This window comes from Pan paniscus, chromosome 7 (genome assembly GCF_029289425.2).
Source record: "Pan paniscus chromosome 7, NHGRI_mPanPan1-v2.0_pri, whole genome shotgun sequence".
Taxonomy (NCBI): Eukaryota; Metazoa; Chordata; class Mammalia; order Primates; family Hominidae; genus Pan; species Pan paniscus.
In genome coordinates this window covers 67,104,820-67,127,421 of record NC_073256.2, presented here as the reverse complement: position 1 = coordinate 67,127,421, position 22,602 = coordinate 67,104,820, and the positions used below count along the sequence as shown (strand labels likewise).

The 22,602-nt window shown below is 36.7% G+C and overlaps 1 protein-coding gene across 1 annotated transcript in view; it reads left to right on the top strand.

The window, feature by feature from the left end:
- PXDNL (peroxidasin like) overlaps nucleotides 1-22,602 on the top strand; it is a 348,918-nt gene that overhangs the window by 181,032 nt on the left and 145,284 nt on the right. The window contains exons 6-8 of the mRNA XM_024929820.5: nucleotides 5,608-5,679; nucleotides 13,878-14,047; nucleotides 16,720-16,837. Of these exons, the coding sequence (XP_024785588.5) occupies nucleotides 5,608-5,679; nucleotides 13,878-14,047; nucleotides 16,720-16,837 (360 nt within the window). The remainder of the gene's footprint in view (nucleotides 1-5,607; nucleotides 5,680-13,877; nucleotides 14,048-16,719; nucleotides 16,838-22,602) is intronic.

Below are 22,602 nucleotides of genomic sequence, written 5' to 3'. Positions count from 1 at the left end.
ATAGTTAAAATAAAAATAAGATCTTATAAATTTACATCAAGGAATGAGACTTTTCAATTATTGGAGTTTTCAATGTAAAGACAAATCCATCCACAATTTTGAAAGATTCTCTTTAATTATTTATTTGACTATGTTTCCCTTTATTCTTTCTGTCTTCTCTTCTACCGATACCTTAATTGAATATTAGATCATTTGGATCTCTATATTTTTTATCTTTTGTTTCATAATCTGTTATTTCATCATTTTGATTCCTAACCTGGTATGTTTTACTTACTTTTTAACATTTACTACATAAAAACATTTTTTAATCAGAGTTTAATTCCTAAGAGATCTTTCTTGTTTCCGATTTATCTTCTATAGAAACTTATCCTTGTTTTGCAAGTATGATACATATTGCAGTCTCTGAGTACATGTAATAATTGTAATGCTTTCTTACTCTTTTTCTCTAGTTCTTGGAATTTCCCTGTTTCTTCTGGCATTGTTTTCCTTTTTGAAAATCTTGGCCTTTCTTTTTCATGTTCCTAATTAACCTCCCATGCCTTGTGATTCTTCATTGTCTGTTGATATGTGAAATCAATAGCATTTCAATTGGTAGTGTGAGTTTCACCTGCTCTCCTTTAGATAAGTTTATTTTCTTACAAAATTTCCCCTTTGGTGTAAATTTTAGTTTGAACAATTGGATGTAAAATACAGATTTATCTTCCTAAAATTCCAGAATGAGGAAGGCTTTTTCTCTTGAGTTTCAGCTCCACAAAAATTCCGTTACTTTTCTTCTTTCAATTTGTTCAATTTCTTTGGAAAAAAATCTCTATTTCTATGTCTATCTCATCTATCAGTATGTCAATAACATTTTCCTCTTAGCTGTCGGTGTTCTGTATGGATGGTGGCTACTAATTATTGTGTTTCTCCATCCAGGTCTTTGTGAACCCTTGTTTGCAATCTCACTTCTCCCTCCTCTGCCCCTGCCATAACTGTTTGGGGTCTCTGGGTGACACACAGTCAGATTGCTCCTGCCTCATAGGATTCTCTGGGCTGCAGCTTTCTCTCCTATTTCATCTGTCAACATTTTCTCATGTATTTTATTTTTCCAGAATTTGCTGAATACTCTTATCTGTTGGTGACCTTCCACATTCTGCCCTCTTGATGAATATGGATATATTTGTTCTTATTAAGCATCCTGGTAATTATTTCAATGGAGACTCAAAAGAGATTGAGGAAGATTTGCATATCTACTTCACTATTTTGGACTAAAATTCTTTTCCCCGTAACTTTGAAATTTGTTTGCTGAAATAATATTTTTTATTGCTAAAATTATCCTATTAAGGCATTTCTAAATTCAAGCAAATTTACAATGACTTTATCTGCAGACTGCACATAGTCGAGTAATGTGCGTTCAGCAGGAGCAGCACAATGCCTAGAATGGTTCTTTATTGTTATGATTTGACAAAAGCGCCTTTGTGTTACATTCACAAGTACTAACCTCTAACACCTGGGTAGGAATGTTCTTTTCAATGAAGTCATGATCTCAATACAATCAAGAAAGTCCTGCATCTTCCTCTTTTCTATTAAAAGAAGGATTGATTTGAAAATCTTCACTTTACCAAGTTAGGTTTTCTCCAAAAGATAAGTCTTATCTTCAGACACAACTTCTTACTACTACGTTACCAAGCAAAAGAATCCAAGCACATTTAGTGGAGCCATGTGGTTTAAAATGTTCAAGTTACTTTAGAGCTTGGTGCTCAGGCAGAAAATTGAATGAGTGCTTTCGTGAAAGTATGTCAAGCATTACAGAATTTGGACTTTTTGGCTAAAAATTTATGGTTGGTATTAAAGAACATGGAGTCGACCAGACTGGACAATGTTTTCTCTATCTGGTATGCACCTCACTAAAGCTGAGGCCATTTCACGAAGTTTTCTCAAGGAGTAGGAGCTGAATATGACTTTTACTTTACTTCTGAAAAGTCTCCTGGATTTTCAAGGGATACATCTTGAAACATTAACCTAAACCTTAGGCAGAAGATTTACTTTCTTAGAACATTTATGAGGAAAATGCTCATTCATGACTTGACTTTTTTAGATAATATCCAGGTTTCTGTCACAGGAAGGAGACAAGTCTTTGTATAAACTCTGTATAAACTTTGTATAAAAGTAGATACTGCTCAAATATTATTTTTTTGATCAAGCATCCTTGACAGAAGACAGCAGCAGCAAATAATTATATAAACTTTTCGGCCGGGTGCGGTGGCTCCCGCCTGTAATCCCGGCACTTTGGGAAGCCGGGGCGGGCCGATCACGAGGTCAAGAGATGGAGGCCATTCTGGCCAACATGGTGAAACCCCGTCTCTACAAAAATACAAAAAATTAGCTGGGCGGGGTGGCGTGCGCCTGTAGCTACTTGGGAGGCTGAGGCAGGAGAATTGCTTGAACCCAGGAGGCGGAGGTTTCAGTGAGCCAAGATTGTGCCACTGCACTGCAGCCTGGCAAGAGTGAGACTCCGTCTCAAAAAAAAAATATATATATATATATGTGTATATATATATATGTGTATATATATATGTGTATATATATATATAAACTTTTTAACATAGGAAGAAGTGCTTTTTAGCTTCTTGTTGGGAGTAAAGCAATCAAAGTCATCTACAAGCAGAAATCAACAAATACATTGCATAACTGTTTTGAAAATTAATTTCAGGAAAGTTGGAAAGAAGAAAGAAAAAAAGGAAACTACAAGCATACATTTTTGCACCCCAAGCAAATCAGTACTGCTGGAACAGTACTACTGTTTTAATTTACTGAATACTACTGGGATAGTATTCTAGGAGATAACCAATGACAGTTATTATTATCATAATTTTTCCTTTATACATAAAGGGACTGAGACTTAGATTAATCTGCTTGAAAGCAAGTTGTTATAGAAATATCAAGTAGCAGTAATATCTGATTTGGGAATCATATATCATGTTTGATATAAACTGATGTAAAATATCATTAATTTGGATATTTTGTCACCATGTGTACAAAATTAAGAAAAAAATTCAAGAATGATTTTTCAATATTTACATACCTTGCTTCAAAATCTGTGATGATGGAAATGTTTTACTTTTCTTTTGATTTGTTTTGCCTGTTAAGCAATTAATTCTGGTCTGCTTGGATTGGAAAATAGATAATATCTTTCAATATTCAATCATGGATGCAATTTCCAGCCTCTAAAATACGTTTAAAGAAAGAACAACAGTCTTTCTACTGTGGTTATCTTGCAGAACTGCACCACTTATAAAATAATGAAGAAAGCTTTCATTTTACCTAGCAAAAATAAAGCAGGCATAAATTGTCCTGGTAATTTGGCTTTTCCCGAGTTTTAGTGCAATCTACTATAAGCTGTTTCTCCATCATGAAACTCTGTTCCAGTGTTCCTTAAGATAAGGAAATGGCATACGGCTAGGGCTTGTGGTAGAGAATGAGAATTACTGTGTCATCCATCTGCACACTGTTGAAGAAAAGGTTATTCAACAATACTTGTTAAAGCATGGCAAGAAAAATGTTATTCAAGGGGGACCATGGTGATAGGTATAGGGACCAGTGCAATGGAGTTTTGCACTGAGGGAGAAAGATTGGGCTGAACTCCAAATACGCCATGAGCAAGTGGGAGTTGATAGCCCAGGAGCAGGGTGGAGCCAATGGATAGAAAATTACTCAGAGGAAACATTAGGAGAAAGGCTCAGGCTGACCCTATTTAACAGGATAGGGTGATGATCTTGGTGATGATCAAATATCACCTGGGAAATGATGGGGATGAGGAATTTCAGGTATCGAGGGGTGGGAGGTACTGGTTAAACTTAGCAGCAGGGTTCTTGCTAAAATTGGACAATGTAGAGATGGACATGGAAATCCGAAAGTCAGGTCTGGTTGGAAAAGAGCTCAGGAGAACCTGAGTAGAGTTTGGTCAAGAAGAGAGTCTTTGTCAATATCCATCTTCCCATCATCATTTCTTTTCTAGCTACTGCTTCTGAGTTGGGTAAATTAGATGGGGCCGGTAAAGATAAGCACAGGGAATCAAAATAGGAAGGATCAGGAAAACTTTTTATCTTCTCAGATGTGCATCAGTGAAATTCAATTTCCCAAAATAGTAGAAATAGTTTGGCCCCAGCTCACTCCCCCGACCTTAACACTTAATACAGTTAAAATAAAGCCAAAAACATAAAGCCAAAACACTGATAAGAAAATATGGCCACATGATTTTATTTAATTTTGTGACAGAGATACTAGTCATGAAGTACAGCTCATAAAGTGGCTGGATGTAGCTGATTGTTAAGTTTCAGATATAAATTGGTTATTTATGCTCATATCCTTGAGTCTTAAGAAAACTGGTCTCCATCTTTTCTCTATATTGCAGAGACCATCATGTTTTCTCTCTTCACACATAGGCTCTTTGCCGAATATGTATTCAGTAGTCCTGGTGACTAGACAATCCCTGGCTGGTGCTTTTCTTGGTCATAATTTCTCTGGTCATAATGAGGGGAATGGGTATAGCCAAGGCAGCATGGAGGGAGCCAAAGCAAGTGCAAGACTACTCAGGTGGAGGGAGAGGGAGAAGTACTGAGGCCTGGATCTTCTCCTACTCCCACCACCCTCCATCACCTGGCATGGGGCATGACCTCATAAGTGCACCTCTCTGTGATCCAGCTACGGACATGTAGAAATGGCTGGCTGAGCAGTAATCATAGCAGCACCCAATGGGACTCTGGATCAGCAAAACTGTGTTGGCCAGTAAGCGACAGGCAGAGCTTGCACATCTCCATGTGATCCCACATTTGCAGGATTACAACAGTTACTCATGCTACATCTGTAGGCATCTGTTGTCATATATTGTGGTGCCTTTTTTTTTTTTTTTCGAGACAGAGTCTTGCTCTGTCACCCAGGCTGGAGTGTAGGGGTGCAATCTCGGCTCACTAAAACCTCTGCCTCCCAAGTTCAAGCAATTCTCATGCCTCAGCCTCTGGAGTAGCTGGGATTACAGGTACCTGCCACCATGCCTGGCTAATTTTTGTATATTTGGTAGACAGGATTTCACCATGTTGGCCAGGCTGGTCTCGAACTCCTGGCCTCAGGTCATCCGCCCAGCTTGGCCTCCCAAAGTGCTGGGATTACAGGCGTGAGCCACCACGCCTGTATTTTTAAATTTAAAATATTTAAATTTAAAATATTTAGTTCATAAATAAAAATTGTATGCATTCAAGGTGTACAACATGCTGATTTATGTATACATTGCCTGCTGATAATGAATACATTGACTATTTACTTTGATTTCCTCATACTTAAATATTTATTTTTATGTATTTCTCTTTAGCATTTGTAATCTGTAACTAAGTAAACTAAAAAAATCAAAAGTACACAGATGTGAAAAAATACCCATATAGTAGTGGTAGATAGAGATATGTAAATCTTTAAAACAGATGGTTGTATAAATGACACTCTGACTTCTGTTTGCCCTTTCTCACTGAAATATTTCAAAAAAGGTATTGGATTCACAGTTAGGTGAAAGAAAGGTTTTGTTTGTCAAATTCATTATTATTGTATGGTGATTAAAGTTTATCTTTTCTTTTTCAGATTTTTGCATAACAACAAATTATCTAAAATTCCGGCTGGGAGCTTTTCTAATCTGGATTCATTAAAAAGATTGTAAGTGAAAGCAAGTGCATTAACACAAAAACCTTTTATAATTTCCTCCAAAATCCATCCCAAATAATGGTTGGTTGCCTTCTCCTGCTTTTCCTGTGAAAGACATTGCAATTCTAGCATGTTAGGGAGAAAATGGTTTTGTTAACTGCAGAGCAATAGAGAACCCAGATAGTCTTCTGGGCTTTCATGTATTCTCTTAGAAGTGACATTCAAAAGGAGTATTGAAAATAGACGTTTTCCTCGTTTCTCTGTAATATCCTTGCTGGCTAAATCTAAAGGCTCCCAAGACTTCTTTTTCCTTTAACTTTTTCATGAGATAAGAGATGTGAGAAGTTCCAAAGAAAGTCTGACTCCTCGGGCCAGGCTTCAGTTTTCCCTTGTTGTATGGAGTTGTCTTCCTACTCATTTCCTCCTACATTAAGCAAAACAAAACAAAAATCCCCATGCTTGCAAGGTCTGTGTTCTCCACAGCTTCCCTGCTGCCGTCCGTGGGCTGATGTCCATCACTTTTTTCCACCTGTGTCTCCACCCTCCTTCATTCCAGCTGTCTCTTCACTCCCATCTGTGTGTAGCCTTCTACAGTGTTGATGTCTTTATTTTGTGGTTACCCACCCCCTCCACTAATCCTCAACCCCAAACACAAGTATAAGTTCCAGTTATCAGAAAAAGATAGATGCCTGCTTCCCAGGTATCAGTCAGAGAGCACATAGTGGAAAACTCACACAGGTGTATCCATCATGGGCCTTGGAGGCTGTATTAGTCTGTTCTCCTGCTGCTAATAAAGACGTACCCATGACTGGGTACCTTATAAAGAAAAAGAGGTTTAATGGACTCACAGTTCCTCATGGCTGGGGAGGCCTCACAATCATGGCAGAAGATGAAGAGAGAGCAAAGGAATGTCTTACATGGTGGCAGGCAAGAGAGCCTGTGCAGGGAACTCCCATTTATAAAACCATCAGATCTCATGAGACTTATTCACTACCATGAGAACAATATGGGGGAAACTGCCTCTATGATTTAGTCCCCTTGACACATGGGGATTATTACAATTCAAGATGATATTTGGGTGGGGACACAGCCAAACCATATCATTCTGCCCCTGGCCCCTCCCAAATCTCATATCCTCACATTTGAAAACAAATCATGCCTTCCCAACGGTCCCCCAAAGTCTTAGCTCATTTCAGCATTAACTCAAAAGTCCACAGTCCAAAGTTTCATCTAAGACAAGGCAAGTCCCTTCTGCCTATGAGCCTGTAAAATCAAAAGCAAGTTAGTTACTTCCTAGATACAATGGGGGTACAGGTGTTGGGTAAGTACAGTCATTCCAAATGGCAGAAATTGGCCAAAATGAAGGGGCTACAAGTCCCATGCAAGTCCAAAATCCAGTGGGGCAGTCAAATCTTAAAGCTCCAAAATGATCTCCTTTGACTCCATGTCTCACGACCAGGTCACATTGATGGAAGAGATGGGCTCCCATGGTCTTGGGCAGCTCTGCTCCTGTGGCTTTGCAGGGCACAGCTTCCCTCCTGGTTTCTTTCATGGGGTGTGTTGAGTGTATGCAGCTTTTCCAGGTGCACAGTACAAGCTGTCAGTGAATCTACCATTCTGGGATCTGGAGGACGTTGGCCTTCTTCTCACAGCTCCACTAGGCAGGGAGTGCCCCAGTAGGGACCCTGTGTGGGGGCTCCAACCCCACATTTCCCTTCCACACTGCCCTGGCAGAGGTTCTCCATGAGGGCCCCACCCCTGCAGCAAACTTCTGCCTGGACAGTCAGGCATTTCTATACATTCTCTAAAATCTATGTGGAGGTTCCCAAACCTCAATTCTTGACTTCTGTGCACCCACAGGCCCAACACCACATGTAAGCTTCTAAGGCTTTGGACTTGCACCCTCTGAAGCAATGGCCTCAGAAGTATGTTGGCCCCTTTTAGTCATGGATAGAGCTGAAACAGCTGGGATGCAGGGCACCATGTTCAGAAACTGCATAGATCAGGGGGGCCCTAGGCCCAGTCCATGAAACCATTTTTCCCTCCTAGGCCTCCAGGTCAGTGATGGGAGGAGCTGCTGTGAAGGTCTCTGACATACCCTGGAGACATTTTCCCCATTGTCTTGGTGATTAGCCTTTGGTCCCTCATGACTTTTGCATATTTCTGCAGCCAGCTTGAATTTCTTCCCAGAAAATGGGTTTTTATTTTCTACTGCATCATGAGGCTGCAAATTTCCAAAATTTTTATGCCTCGTCACCTCTTGAATTCTTTGCTAACTAGAAATTTCTTCTACCAGATACCTGAAATCATCTCTCTCAAGTTCAAATTTCCACAGATCTCTAGGGCAGGGGCAAAATGCCACCAGTCTCTTTGCATAGGAAGAGTGACCTTCACTCCAGTTCCCAACAAGTTCCTTATCTCCATCTGAGACTCCCTCAGTCTGGATTTTATTGTCCATGTCACTATCAGCATTTTGGTCAAAGCCATTAAACAAGTCTCTAGGAAGTTCCAAGCTTTCCCACATCTGCCTGTCTTCTGAGCCCTCCAAGTCTCTAGGAAGTTCTAAACTTTCAAACATTTTTCTATCTGCTTCTGAGCCCTCTAAACTGTTCCAACATCTGCCTGTTATCCAGTTCCAAAGTCCCTTCCACATTTTTGGGTATCTTTACAGCAGTGCCCCACTCCCAGTACCAATTTATTATATTAGTCTGTTCTTATACTGTTAATAAAGACATACATGAGACTGGGTAATTTATAAAGAAAAAGAGGTTTAATGGACTCACATTTCCACATGGCTAGGGAGGCCTCACAATCATGGCAGAAAATGAAGAAAGAGCAAAGGAATGTCTTACATGGCAGCAGGCAAGAGAGCCTGTGCAGGGGAACTCCCATTTATAAAACCATCAGATCTTGTGAGACTTATTCACTACCATGAGAACAGTATGGGGGAAACCACCCCCATGATTCAATTATCTTCAGCTGGCCCCACCCTTGACATATAGGGATTTTTACAATTCAAGGTGAGATTTGGGTGGGGACACAGCCAAACCATATCAGAGGCTGATATAGTTTGGATGTTCTCCCCTCTAAATCTCATGTGCAATTGTAATCCCTAATGTCAGTCGTGGGGCATGATGGGAGGTTCATGGGGGCAGATCCTTCATGGCTGGGTGCTGTCCTCCCAATATTGAGTGTGTTTTCTTGAGATCTGGTCATTATAAAGTGTGGCACCCTCCACCTTTTCTCCTGCTTTCACTATGTGAAGTGCCTGCTTCTGCGCCTCCTTCCGCCATGAGTAAAAGCTCCCTGAGGCCTCCCCCAGAGCTAATGCTGGCACTATGCTTCCTGTACAGTCTACAGAACCATGAGCCAATTAAATTTCTTTTCTTATAAATTACCCTGTCTTAGGTATTTCTTTATGGCAATGCAAGAATGGCCTAATACAGAGGCCACTTTTGTTGTGGTTGCTCTTCTAATATTGTGTTCCTAGACACAGGTCCCTGAGCAAAAGAATGTTATGATTAAGTAAAAATCAGAGCCCTGAGGAAAATAAATCCAGGCCCAATTTGTGCCCAGAAATAATGCTTATAATCTTTGAGTTTAATCAAGGAGGCATTTCACCCACTCCTAATCCTTTTCTTCAAGTCTTTATTTCCTTCTTTCTTGGTAATTCTCATGTCAGACACACATAATGCTGCTTCCCAGTCTTCTTGGTGTTCTTTGATTGTATCCAAGCCCTCAAAAGTCTTGGATATGGTCATCAACTGACCATATCTATCTGTCTATCTAATCTATCTGTAAAGGGGTACAAGTACAGATTTGTTACATGGATATATAACATAGTGGTGAAGTCTGGGTTTTTAGTGTAACCATCACCTTAATAGTGTGCACTGCACCCATGAGATAATTTCTCATCCCTCACCCCCACCCCACCCTTCCACTTTTTTGAGTCTCCAGTGTCTATTATTTCACTCCCTACGTCCGTGTGCCTGCATTATTTAGCTCCCACTTGTAAGCTTTAAAACATGAGACATTTGACTTCCTCTTTCTGAGTTATTTCACTAAAGATAATGGCTTCCAGTTCCATCCATGATGACTCTGCTTTTTGCCAAAGTTTTCTTACTTGTGAGAACTGCTGCAACAGCCATTTGGAATAACACATCCATTTATTCTTGTTTTTCAACCCTATGTGGGATATGCAAAATGCCAAGACATTTTGTAACAGGGTCATAGGATGTTCCATTTTGGTGGTGGGAGAAATATTGTGTATTATTTTCTACTTGTCTGTTTTCTCTCTTTTTTTGGATTTGTTACATCAGTTATGGTTAGAGTCACTCTCTTTGTATATTTGCAATTATAATTCCTATGCAGTGTTTCTTGTCTACATAAATTTCTATCTGGGTCATTCTTGCCTTCTGTGACTCAGAGAAAGTCTTGAAGTGCCAAATCCCTTAGTCTTTTCTAATCTCTTTTTATTATTCTTTCATGTTAAATCTTAGTAGCAGCTTTTTTATTCTAGCCTCCTCTTACATTTACTGAAACAGCATTCACTCCATTGCTGGAACACACATGCAAAAATAACTGCCAATAAAGAGGCCGAGGGAGTTCTCCTTACAGTGATGTGCCAGTATGCACCTTACATGCATGCACTGTGCTTATTCCAAATGTTTTAAGATGATTTTTTTGGCTTGTTATTTTGACAAACTATCTTTATGTTATAAATTTATTTTATGGGAAACTGATATACAGATGATTTGAGCAACCTGCTCAGGGTCCATGAAATCCCGATGGGTCCAAGACGGGGTGGAAACTGGGCACCTGTTTATTCCAAATCCTCAACTCCTGTCCTATTTTGGCTACAATTTAGATGAGAGCAACAGAATACCGGAGAGCAATAGAGGGCTACACCTACTATTAAATGAATTCCACCTTCAACAATAAAGTTTTTCAACTGAGGAGTGTCCATTCACTGATAGCTTGTGAGGGCAGAGAAACCAGCGGGAATTCTGCCCTTGACTCCGGGCGTGGCACTTTGAAGGATCACCCGACACTGGGTTCTCCATCTGTACCATGCCATTTCTAACTCATGACAACCACACTCCTCACAAGTGGACTGTAAAAATCAATAAAATGTTTTTGATCTTGTTTTGTTTAAAAGTGTTTTTGGATCTTTAAGTGAAAGGGATTGTGTAAGTACAAGTGAGGTGTTACTGTTTTCAAATAGAAAAGATTAATTTACCTAGCACCACTTATTTCCTTTGAAATTTTTCATTGAGCAGAGAATATATTCCAAGTGCGTAATTATTTTAGTGCTGTGGTTCTTGACTGCATACCATCAGAGGGCTTTTATTTATTATACTTGGTATGATATTTGATGTAAGAGTACTTTCAAAATGGAGAACAGTAAAATGATAATGATTTTAAACATAGTGTATTCAATATTTAGTATAGTCTAATAAAGATTCATAAGAACCATCTTTCTTATTGATTTACTCTATTGCTCCTTGGTTTTCAATATTCATGGCTCTAAATTATAGGCAAAATTTTGAAAACGTTTTCTCATGATAAATTTGAAAATTATTTATAAAGATTACTCAGATTATCATATAAAAGTATACTTTTACTACTAGATTATTTTCCGAACATAAAAGGAGTTTTTCAACTGGCAAGTGAAAATCTGTATCCTTTTGTTGTTTTCTTCATGTTTTGCATCCCCACTATTGATATCTTAAGTTGAAAATAATAATTAGAAAGAAATGAAATCTTGTGCTCAGTTATTACCAAAACACATAAGCATGAGGTTGCGTTAAGGGAATGTATGACTGAGGGAAGGTGATGAGCAAACAGTGATGACCTCTGGGAGATGGGGCAATTGCATGGTGAGGCTGCCATGCTCAGGATGCTCCCAGGGGATGTGTATTCACATCCTTGCTTATGTTCAACTCAGAGGAACGTCATGGTGATGCTGAAGTGAGAACTTACTCCTTTATATTTAGAGGAGTAAGTTCTTGCATGTTCCTTTTTGATAAAATTACGAGAAATTAAACTCAAAATATAAATGTGAACTTCAAACACAATACTGTTGAACTAGATCTGTTTTATAGCCACGTAGCTGGTACAATAAGTCAGTCAGTGACAAAGAACAGCTGAGGCCCACTGAACCAACAGCGCTGTCCTGAACAAGGGCTAGTTGACTTTTATGACTTACACCTCACTCCCGACAAGGCTGACAGAATTCCCTACTTTAGCCATGGCTTTATATTCTCACGTTAGTGTGAAGTCTTGTTGGAAACATTAAGCAAATAATATGTATATGGCTAACTAACTTTTCAATAAGTGCAAATGTTTTCCCTTTAGCAATTTAAAGCTACTAAATATAGCTATCATTTTCAGGGTAATATAATAAAATCTAGATACAGTTATAAAAATTAGTCTTATGAATTGGGTATCTACAAAACATTTTACAAAACTGTCAGATAATAAAACTTTCTTAAATTTATTAAAATGTTTACAGTTGTTTTAGGAAGTGTTTTAGTTTCTAAAACACATTACCCTTTTATTGCTGGACTTCCTTGCATAGAGTGTGATCCAACTGCCACCATAGACAGACTTGTGAATTCTACTTAGCAAAAGCTCCCTTTTTAACCCATTGGGAGTAATGAAAAAAAGTATTAATCATTTCTGCGCCTTTTTGCCACGCATCTTTTGGCAAGAATGGAGGTATATACCATAAATCTCTTTGGTGATCTATTTTATTTCATGAGGAAAAATGTGACAGAAAAATTAGTGAAGTATAGTGTAACTTGGCAAAAATGAATAACTTGTGTGCCTATCTTAGGAAACACCATAAAGAAATGAAAAGAGCCATCACCTTCCTGTTACAGTCTACATGTGGCAATTCCAGAGGGGGACCTTCTAACTGGGACTTTGAACATTATAAAAAAGGAAAGCTTGGCTTCTGTCCTTTAGAGCAAGTGGAAAACACAGAGAACACATGCCTATCCATATTGATGCCAAGGAGTTTACAAAAGAAAAAAGCCAACTCCTGGGGGAGCTGCGTGGATCACACGTCACATTTATAAGCCTCCTTTGGGCAGCAAAGCTTCTACCACTCTTTTGAGTAATCCAAAAATATTGAAATACCACCACCACATTACAGCTTCCTTGTTCTGTAACACATAAACAAAGCAAACTAGAACACTTCAGTACTTACAGCTTTTTTGTTTGTTTGTTTGTTTGTTTTTGCTTTTGGGACAGGGTCGCACTCTGTCACCCAGGCTGGAGTGCAGTGGTGCCTTCATAGCTCACTGCAGCCTCCAACTCCTGGGCTCAAGTGATTCTCCCACCTCAGCCTCCCAAGTGGCTGGGACTACAGGTGGGTGCCACCATGCTTGGCTAAATAAAAAATTGTAGACACAGCCATAAAAAAGAATGAAGTAATGAATTAATGCAGGAACAGTAAACCAAACACCATATGTTCTCACTTATAAGTGGGATCTAAATATTGGGTACTCATAGTTAATGAAAATGACAACGATAGACACAGGGGACTACTGGTGAGGGAAGGGAGGGAGGGGGGTGAGGGTTGCAAAACTATTGGGTACTATGTTCAGTACTTTGGTGATGAGATCAATAGGACCACAAACCTCAGCATTATGCAATATACCCAGGTAACAAACTGCATATGTACCCCCTGAATCTAGAATAAAAGTTGAAACTATAAAGAAATTAAAGAAAATTTTTATCTTTGGAGAGGGAGCCTTGCTAGAATGCCCAGGCTGGTCTCAAACTCCTGGCCTCGAGTGATCCTTTTGCCTAGGCCTCCCAAAGCACTTGAATTACAGGCGTGAGCTACTGCACCTGGCCATACTTACAGTTTTAATTCTACATTTCTCTGAAACAAATAAGGATTCATTTCACCTCACAATTATTTATTTATAATAGACATAGTGCACATTAAGGGAAAACCGCTTTTCCAGTTTTAAAGTGGCTTCTCAAAAACATGGTTAATTTGAAAATGTGTCTACTCTGTGCAAGATATGCAATGAGTTAAGTGATTCTTAAAATCTGTTTATTGGTTAATAGAATCCTGGAGTCAAAAATGTAACAGACAAGGTAAATCAGGGGAAATTAAATATTACCACTCAAAAGATTCATCATAGAAATTAATAGTCCCTTTTAACAGTTGTACTTCTTGCCTGCATGCCTAGGCGTCTGGATTCCAACGCCCTGGTTTGTGACTGTGATCTGATGTGGCTGAAGGAGCTTTTACAAGGCTTTGCCCAACATGGCCACACCCAGGCTGCGGCTACCTGCGAATATCCCAGGAGACTCCATGGGCGTGCAGTTGCTTCAGTAACAGTAGAGGAATTCAATTGCCGTACGTAAATTTCAATGTGTACATAAGATAGAACTGTCTTTCATTTGCTCTCTTTTTGTAAATGTTTATTATATAATATTGCATTTTAGAAGAACGTGTTATCAGAAAGTGTTTTTAAGGAATGTGGTAAAAGTATGGCCAATTTCCTTTCCATCATCTGCATTTTCATTTAAAGAAGTTTTTATCAACATAAAATTAAGAGCTGAGAGAGTCTTTGAGGAAGATTTAATCTAATTTCCGTAATTTCAGAGGAGAAATATTGAGAAAACTGATTTTCAACAAGGTCACCAGAAGTGGTGTCCAACATTAAAATCTCCACTTATTCCTTGGTGTGACTTAGTGTTAATAATCAGTAATTTAGGGGTTTCAACTTTAAATCAAATAATTGCTAATATTCATTGCTGAGAAAGCCCTCAACAAATTCACTAATTGATTTTTTAAATGTATAATGGGACCATGAATGCGACTAAAATAATGAAAATCAGTTTTACCATCTCTTTGTAAATTTTTAAATAATGGAAACCTTGGATTTAATAAGCATATGGTTATATTCTGACAACCTTACTAAAGCAATAAGCTTTACCCAAATAATTTATTACGGCTGCTTACAATATTATTTGATTTTCATTTAAAGCTTTTCATGTGAATATAAGAATATATCTCTATGTATCTCTATTCCTATATTTCGGTTTAAATAGAAATAAATGAATACCTTTGTGTGTGTGTGTGTGTGTGTGTGTGTGTGTGTGTGTGTGTGTGATAATTCATGTCTTGGAGATTCACTCACATGACTGCTGTAATTACAGCAAAAATTTGCTTTCCACCCCCTCACTGGCAAGCCATTTTTTTGAATTTCTCTAAACAAGTAATTAAAAATCATATCAATATAATTAATTTATATTCAAATTGACAAGAAAATTGACTTGGTCTTTACTGCCAAAAAATTCTCAAGCTTGTCCATAGCTCCCATCTTTACTACTAACTTCCACTTCAAACCACAGTCAAGTTTGGCTGGATTGCTTCACATCTTAACTGATATCCCAGCTTTCATTTTTCTTGCTCCTTTATGTTTGGGAAAATTGTTTAAAAACACATCTTAATACATCATTTCTTCATCTATAATCCTTATATAGGTTCCTACCTTAAAATAAAGCACAAAATTCTTAACGTGGTTGATTCTTTTTGTACAGTCCTTCCTGGCTACACTCTGCTCCTCCAGTCACTTACTGTTTTTGTTTTTTTTTTTAAATTAGACATTAAGTTTTAGGGTATGTGTGCCCAACGTGCAGGTTAGTTACATATGTATACATGTGCCATGTTGGTGTGCTGCACCCATTAACTCATCATTTAACATTAGGTATATCTCCTAATGCTATCCCTCCAGTCACTTACTCTTTTCTCAGTGTTGTAGCCAACTCAGTGTTCTCCATTCTTGGAAGTTCTTAAGCCTTTCTTCAACCCAAGGAATTTTTACATGCTGTCTTTCCTGCCTACAATATTCTGATTCTACTTCTTTTAATGGTCCTCCTTTTAAATATGAATTACATGGAAAGCCTTCATTTAAACCCGCTTCCCACTGACCTACCTATCCCTCCATACTGAATCAGGTCCCTTTTTATAATACATCAAAACATCGTTTATTTTCCATCTAAGCATTTGCCGCATATGTTAATATGTATTTGTGTGTGCGTGTGTGTGTGTTTATTTTCTACTGCTTCAATGAAACTGTAAACCCCTTGGTACAGAGACCTTGTCTATTTTGAACACTGCTTCATCAATAGTCCTAGCGCCTTGTCTGGCACATAACTGATGTTGAATTTTTTTTTTTAATTACACAAATGAATAAAAGCATTCATCTAAAAAGAATAAAGCCAAGATATTAATTATATGGACTTTTAATGAAGTAAGCAAGATTACTAAAGATCTACGGAATGTTCTACAGACATAATAGTCACGGTTAATGACAGGAAATTTCAGATAAGGCACTTATAAAAGGAAGAGTTTTATTATTTAGAAAGGTTTAAAGAGAATTAGGTGAAACTATAGAAAACTAAAAGTCCCTTTCGTACATTGTTCTTTATAATTTAAGTTCAATAATATTACCTGATTCATTACAAAATCAATCACTCCATCTTCTTATTGAAATAATTTAAGTGTTTTCATGTTTTACCACTCAATTATTATTGGAAGATGGAATCATTCATTTATATAGATAAGAATTTTGCTCAACCAGTTTTGAGGTCTAGACATATCACTTGTTGTAAATTGTGTAAAGTGGGTGGTTGGGTGCTTAGATAGCTAATTGTCTAGGAAGAGTGCCTGCAAAACTGCAAGCTCAGTTTAAGTACTTGGTTTGAAAAATTGACCCATAAAATCAAATTCCTTCCATAAATATGGTTGTATTGAGCTCCTAGAAATAAAAGCACAGGAAAATTTACTTAATTTACTTCATTGGAGATCCCTTTGTGCAGTGAATCTTTCAAACTTCTAAAGTGTAAGTCAAATATATGTCTAATCTCTAACCTGGTACATGTATTACCGGGTAAATGCAGTTCGATGTGTAAAACTTTAATGTAGAAATAAATTTAAATTGCCTATATCTCTTTCTCAGCATCTTGGAAGGCCATAATTTTGTATCTCTGAAAAATATATTAATAATTCTTTTGTTGCAGAGAGCCCCCGAATTACTTTTGAGCCCCAGGATGTGGAGGTACCATCAGGAAATACTGTCTACTTCACCTGCCGGGCGGAAGGAAACCCCAAACCTGAGTTTATTTGGATACACAACAAGTAAATACTGAGCATGGACATGGGTTGTGATTCTCTTTCTGGTTCCAATGCCTAGGTTTTCTTCTAGGGTTTTTATGGTTTTAGGTCTTATGTTGAAGTCTTTAATCCATCTCAAGTTAATTTTTGTATAAGGTGTATGGAAGGGGTCCAGTTTCAGTTTTCTGCATATGGCTAGCCAGTTTTCCCAATACCATTTATTAAATAGAGAATCCTTTTCCCATTTCTTGTTTTTGTCAGGTTTGTCAAAGATCAGATATTTGTAGATGTATGGCACTATTTCTGAGGCCTCTGTTCTGTTCCATTGGTTTGTATATCTGTTTTAAAACTGAACTGGTAGTTAACATAAAATAGAAACATAAAGTGCACTATATACCTAATACAATTCAATGATAGCACTTGGACAATAATATTATCATTAGTTATGATAATGATAATTACCATGGTTTTCATGTGTCCCTTCCATTCTTGCACAGACTTTCACTGACTTTCTTTTGTCACGTGTATAATCAACTCTGATTTTTTTGTCTGTATAAAACATTCTAAAATATATTATACAGTTTTTTTGCTTTTTGTATATAATTTGGATTTATAATTGTAGCCAGAAACTCAGCCATGTGTTTTAAATTCTTGTAAAGAGTCTAGTAAGTGTAGGTTTAAAATAGCTTGTATAGAAGGCAATTATGAATACTATTAAATCTGGAAACTAGCCCACGAGAAAGACTTCAACTGATAGAAGTGTTCAATTTATTTCCATCTTTAGATTGCTCAAGTGCACTTGAGAAACAGAAATCGCTGTTTTAATGTCTTAAAACTGCTTTTTCTGCTTTCTTACAATTTAAATTTTAAAATGATGTGTTCAAGGTTGCAAAGATACTCACTAGTATTTAGAAAGAAACAAGTGAAAAAATCACATTGCCTGTTTTAACTTATGACATAAAAGTTTCAAATATAGTGACTAAAGAAGCTAAGATGTATTTGAAAGGAAAACAAAGAAATCTAAAAAGAAAGAATAGAATAAAGAAAAGTATGGGTAAAAATGTCTGTTAAAACGTTAATCATTTTATACCAAAAAATAAAAGATGAAAGAGAAGAGTTTATGACAAGAAATGTTTAACATGAGTAACTATTAACTTACTGATTATTTACTGTTGAGTATTTTTTATAGAAAGATAATATATATCCTGAAAGTGCATGGAGCATAAAGTGTGGTATAGCAAATTATTTTAAACAAACATCTGTTCAACATGAACCAGGCTAAGAAAAAATACCCCAACTCAGAAGCTACCCATGTTTCCTTTCATTATCATTACCCTTTTCTACTTCCCTGGAGAGGACCTGGATTTAGGGTCCTTAGAGGAGTGGATTAAAAACTGATTAGACACAACCAGAGGTAGAATTGGAGGATTAGAAAGTAGTTATGTGGGAATAACCAGATTTAAGTGTGGTTAAGAGACATGGAGACTACAATGCAAAGGTCTAGTGTCTATCCAGTAGGAGTTCCAGAAAGACAGGTAGGAAAGAATGAGCTAAACGCAACATTTGAAAAGGTAAGGCTAGAATTATCCAGAAATAAAAAAATCAGAAAATTTCAGAATGAGAATTATATTGATTCCAAAATAGGATTTAAAAAATAAATCTATACTCTTCACTGTGATCACAACATTGAAAGTCAGAGACAAAATCTTTCATTCCCAAGTAATCTGCAGATTACCTTCAAATGTACAGCAATTATATTTGCGGTAAACTTTACATCAGACAGAAGACAATGAAATATATTTAGAGTGTTAAGGAAAAATAACTGATTTCCTTCAGTTTTACATCCAGGTAAATTATCTGACAAGGTGAAATAACATTTTCAGGCAAAGAATAGAGCTTTATTCAGGAGTATTTGCTGAAAGAATGGCAAGTGGTTGTGTTTCAGTAAGTAGGAGTTTGATCCAATAAGAAAGATGTGATTTGCAAAAAGCAAAGTTGAACAAAGAAAGTTTTAAACATGTTGATAAATATGAATAAACTTAGATTATTAAGGACTGAACAACTTTAAAGTAAGAAAAAAGTAGAACGTTAGACAATATTAATAGAAGAGTTATAAGGAGAGAGAACATAGTTAAATTATTTTACATGCCTCATTTTTGAGGTGAAGAGTGATACTGTGAATTCTGTTAAGTCAAGAGTGCATATTAACAATTAAGATGGAATATTAACAAATAGAAGGATCCTTCCAGACTAGGAGGAGAAAAAAAGTGGATAAAGAAAACTGGATCAATCCACAAAAGGGAAGCAGGGATGGATTAAAAAGTCAGAGAAAAGGCTTGGGAAAGAGAAAATATAAAATAACTCATCAGAAATTTAAATACATTCGTGAAAACAATAAATAGTCTATTGGAAGACATAATATTGAATTTTAAAATCCAGCTATATGCTATTTATAAGAGGTGTATCTGAAACATTATGACACTGAAAGGTGGAAAGTCGATAGGTAAACAAATATATCAACCAAGTTATACTGATCAAGATAAGGATGATGTAAGACTATTATAGTGTAATCACAAATCATTAGATCATACTTAATGATAAAAGATGTAATTCACCTGAATTTAAAATTCATGAACCTTTATATACCTAACAAAATAGCTGCTGAAGAATAAAACAAGATTGAGAGAATTATAAGGATATATTTACACAAATCAAATTACAGCAAGAAATTTTAATACTGCTTTCCCAGAAAGATTAGGAACAAAAAATTAGCAGCAATATCTAAACATAGCTTAAAACACTGATGATATCTACTACATACAAAGCTAAACCTTACTATCTTTTCAAGCAGTTATAGAACACTTATCAAGATTGATCACATGCAAAGATACAAAATCTCAACTCATAGCCAAGAATCAATTTCATAAAAATCCCTTTCTTTTATTACAATTTAAACAAGTTTTAGGAAACAGCCATTTGTCAAGATAATTTTAGAGATTCTTTACATTTCTCAGTAGGAAAATGAAATGATTACCAGCACTTAATAAGTAGTTTTAGAATAACTGAATAGCTTCAAAGATGAGAGAAACCTGCCAGGCTGAAGGAAGAATAATTAAAAGCTCAGAATGAAGGTTAGTTTCAGGAAAGTGTGTAGAGCAAATTTGTGAGAATTAAGGTTTTACCTTGGGGAGAAATAGAAAAAGATTGCATAATAATGGCAAAGCTAATGACTTGGGCTTTCAGTTTATAAACTTTGAGACCCATTAGAAGATGTTGAGCAAGACAGTGACTTGATGAAAGAGATTTAAAAACCAACCAGACTTTTCTATTTCTTTTTCAACTTTTATTGTACATTCTGGAGGTACAAGTGCACGTTTGTTACAAAGGTATACTACATGATGCTGAGGTTTGGAATATGACAGAACCACTACCCAAGAAGTGAGCATAGTAACAAATAGGTAGTTTTTCAACACTTATCTCCCTCCCTACCTCTCCATCATGTATTCCCCAGTGTCTAATATTCCCATCTTTACGTCCATATGTACCCAATACTTAGTGCCCACTTACAAGTGGTAATATTTGTAAGTATGTAGAATTACAATATTTAGCTCTAACTTACAATGAGAATATTTGTAATTTGTAAAGACAAACAGTATTTGTTTGTTGTCGTTGTTGTTCCTGCATTAGTTCACTTAGGATAATGGCCTTCAACTGCATTCAAGTTGTTGCAAAGGACATGATTCCATTCTTTTTTATGGCTGCACAGTATTCCAAGGTGTGTATGTAGTACATTTTCTTTATCCAGTCCACCATTGATAGGAACCTGTGTTGATTCTATGTTTTTGCTATTGCTAACAGTGCTGTAATTAACATACAGACACATGGGTCTTTTTGGTAGAAGGATTTATTTTTCTTTGGGTATCCAGTAATGGGGTTGCTGTGTTGTATGGTAGCTCAACTTTTACTTCTTTGAGAAATCTTCAAACTGCTGTCTGCAGTGGCTAAACTAATCTACATTTCCAACAGTGTGGAAGCATTAGCTTTTCTCTGCAGCCCCAACAAGACCTGTTATTTTTTGACTTTTTATTGAAAGCCATTCTGGCAGGTGCTAGATGGCATATTACTGTGGTTTTGATTTGCATTTATCTGATGATTTGTGATAATGAACATTTTTTCATAAGTTTGTTGGCTGCCTGTGTGCCTTCCTGTGGGAAGTGTCTGTTCTTGTACTTTGCCCGCTTATTAATAAGGTTATTTGTGTTTTTTTTGTTGATTTGTTTAAGTTCCTTGTAGATTGAGGATATTAGGCTTTTGTCAGATGTGTAGTTTGTGGATACTTTCTCCCAGACTGTAAGTTGTCTATTTACTCTGTTGATAGTTTATCTTGCTGTGCAGAAACTCTTTAGTTTAATTAGGTCCCACTTGTCAATTTTTGTTTTCATTGCAATTGCTTTGAGGACTTAGCCATAAATTCTTTGCCAAGACTGATGTTGAGAAGGGTATTTCTTAGGTTTTCTAAAATTTTTACAGTTTGAAGTCTTATATTTAAGTCTTTAATCCATCCTGAGTTGATTTTTGTATATGGTGATATATAGGGGTCTCGTTTCATCTTTCTGCATATGGATAGCCAGTTCTCCCAGCACCATTTATTGAATAGGGAATCCTTTTCCATTGCTTAGTTTTGTTGACTTTGTTGAAGATCAGATGGCTGTAGAGGTGCAGTTTTGTTTCTGGGTTCTCTATTCTGTTCTGTTTGTCTATGTTTCTGTTTTTGTACTAGCACCATGTTTTGTTTAGTGTAGCCTTGTAGAATAGTTTGATGTTGGATAATGTGATGCTTCCAGCTTTGTTCTTTTTGCTTAGAATTGCTTTGGCTACTAAGGCTCTTTTTCTGTTTCATATGAATTTTAGAATAGGTTTTTTTTTCTAAATCTGTGAAAAATGACATTGGTGGTTTGATAGGAATAGCATTGAATTTGTAAATTGCCTTGGGCAGTATGGCCATTTGAACAATATTGATTCTTCCAATTTATGAGCATGAAATGCTTTGTTATTTATTGGTGTCATCTGTGGTTTCTTTCAACAATGTTTTGTAGTTCTCCTTGCAGCAATATTTCACTTACTTGGTTAGAGGTAGTTCTAGATATTTTTTCTTTTTGTGGCTATTGTAAGTGAGATTACATATTTGATGTGGCTTTCAGCTTGAACATTATTGGTGTACAGAAATGCTACTATTTTTTACACATTGATTTTGTATCCTGAAAATTTACTGAAATCCTTTATCAGTTCTAGGAGGCTTTGGTGGAGTGTTTAGGGTTTTCATGGTATAGAATCATATTATCAGCAAATAGAGATAGTTTGACTTTTCTTCTATTTGGATGTCATTTATTTCCTTCTCTTACGTGATTGCTCTGGCTAGGACTTCCAGTACTATGTTGAATAGGAATGGTGAAAGTGGACATTCTTGTCTTGTTTTGGTTCTCAAGGGGAATGCTTCCAGCTTTTGCCCATTCAGTATGATATTGGCTGTGGGTTTGTAATTGATGGCTTTTATTATTTTGAGGTATGTTCCTTTGATGCCTAGTTTGTTGAGGTTTTTTTTTTATCATGAAGGAATGCTGGATTTTATAGAAAGCTTTCTCCACATCTACTGAGATGATCATATAATTTTTTAAAATTCTGTTTATGTGGTGAATGACATGTATTGATTTGCATATGTTGAACCAACTTAGTATCTCAGGAATAAAGCCTACTTGGTCATGGTAAATTAACTTTCTGATGTACTGCTG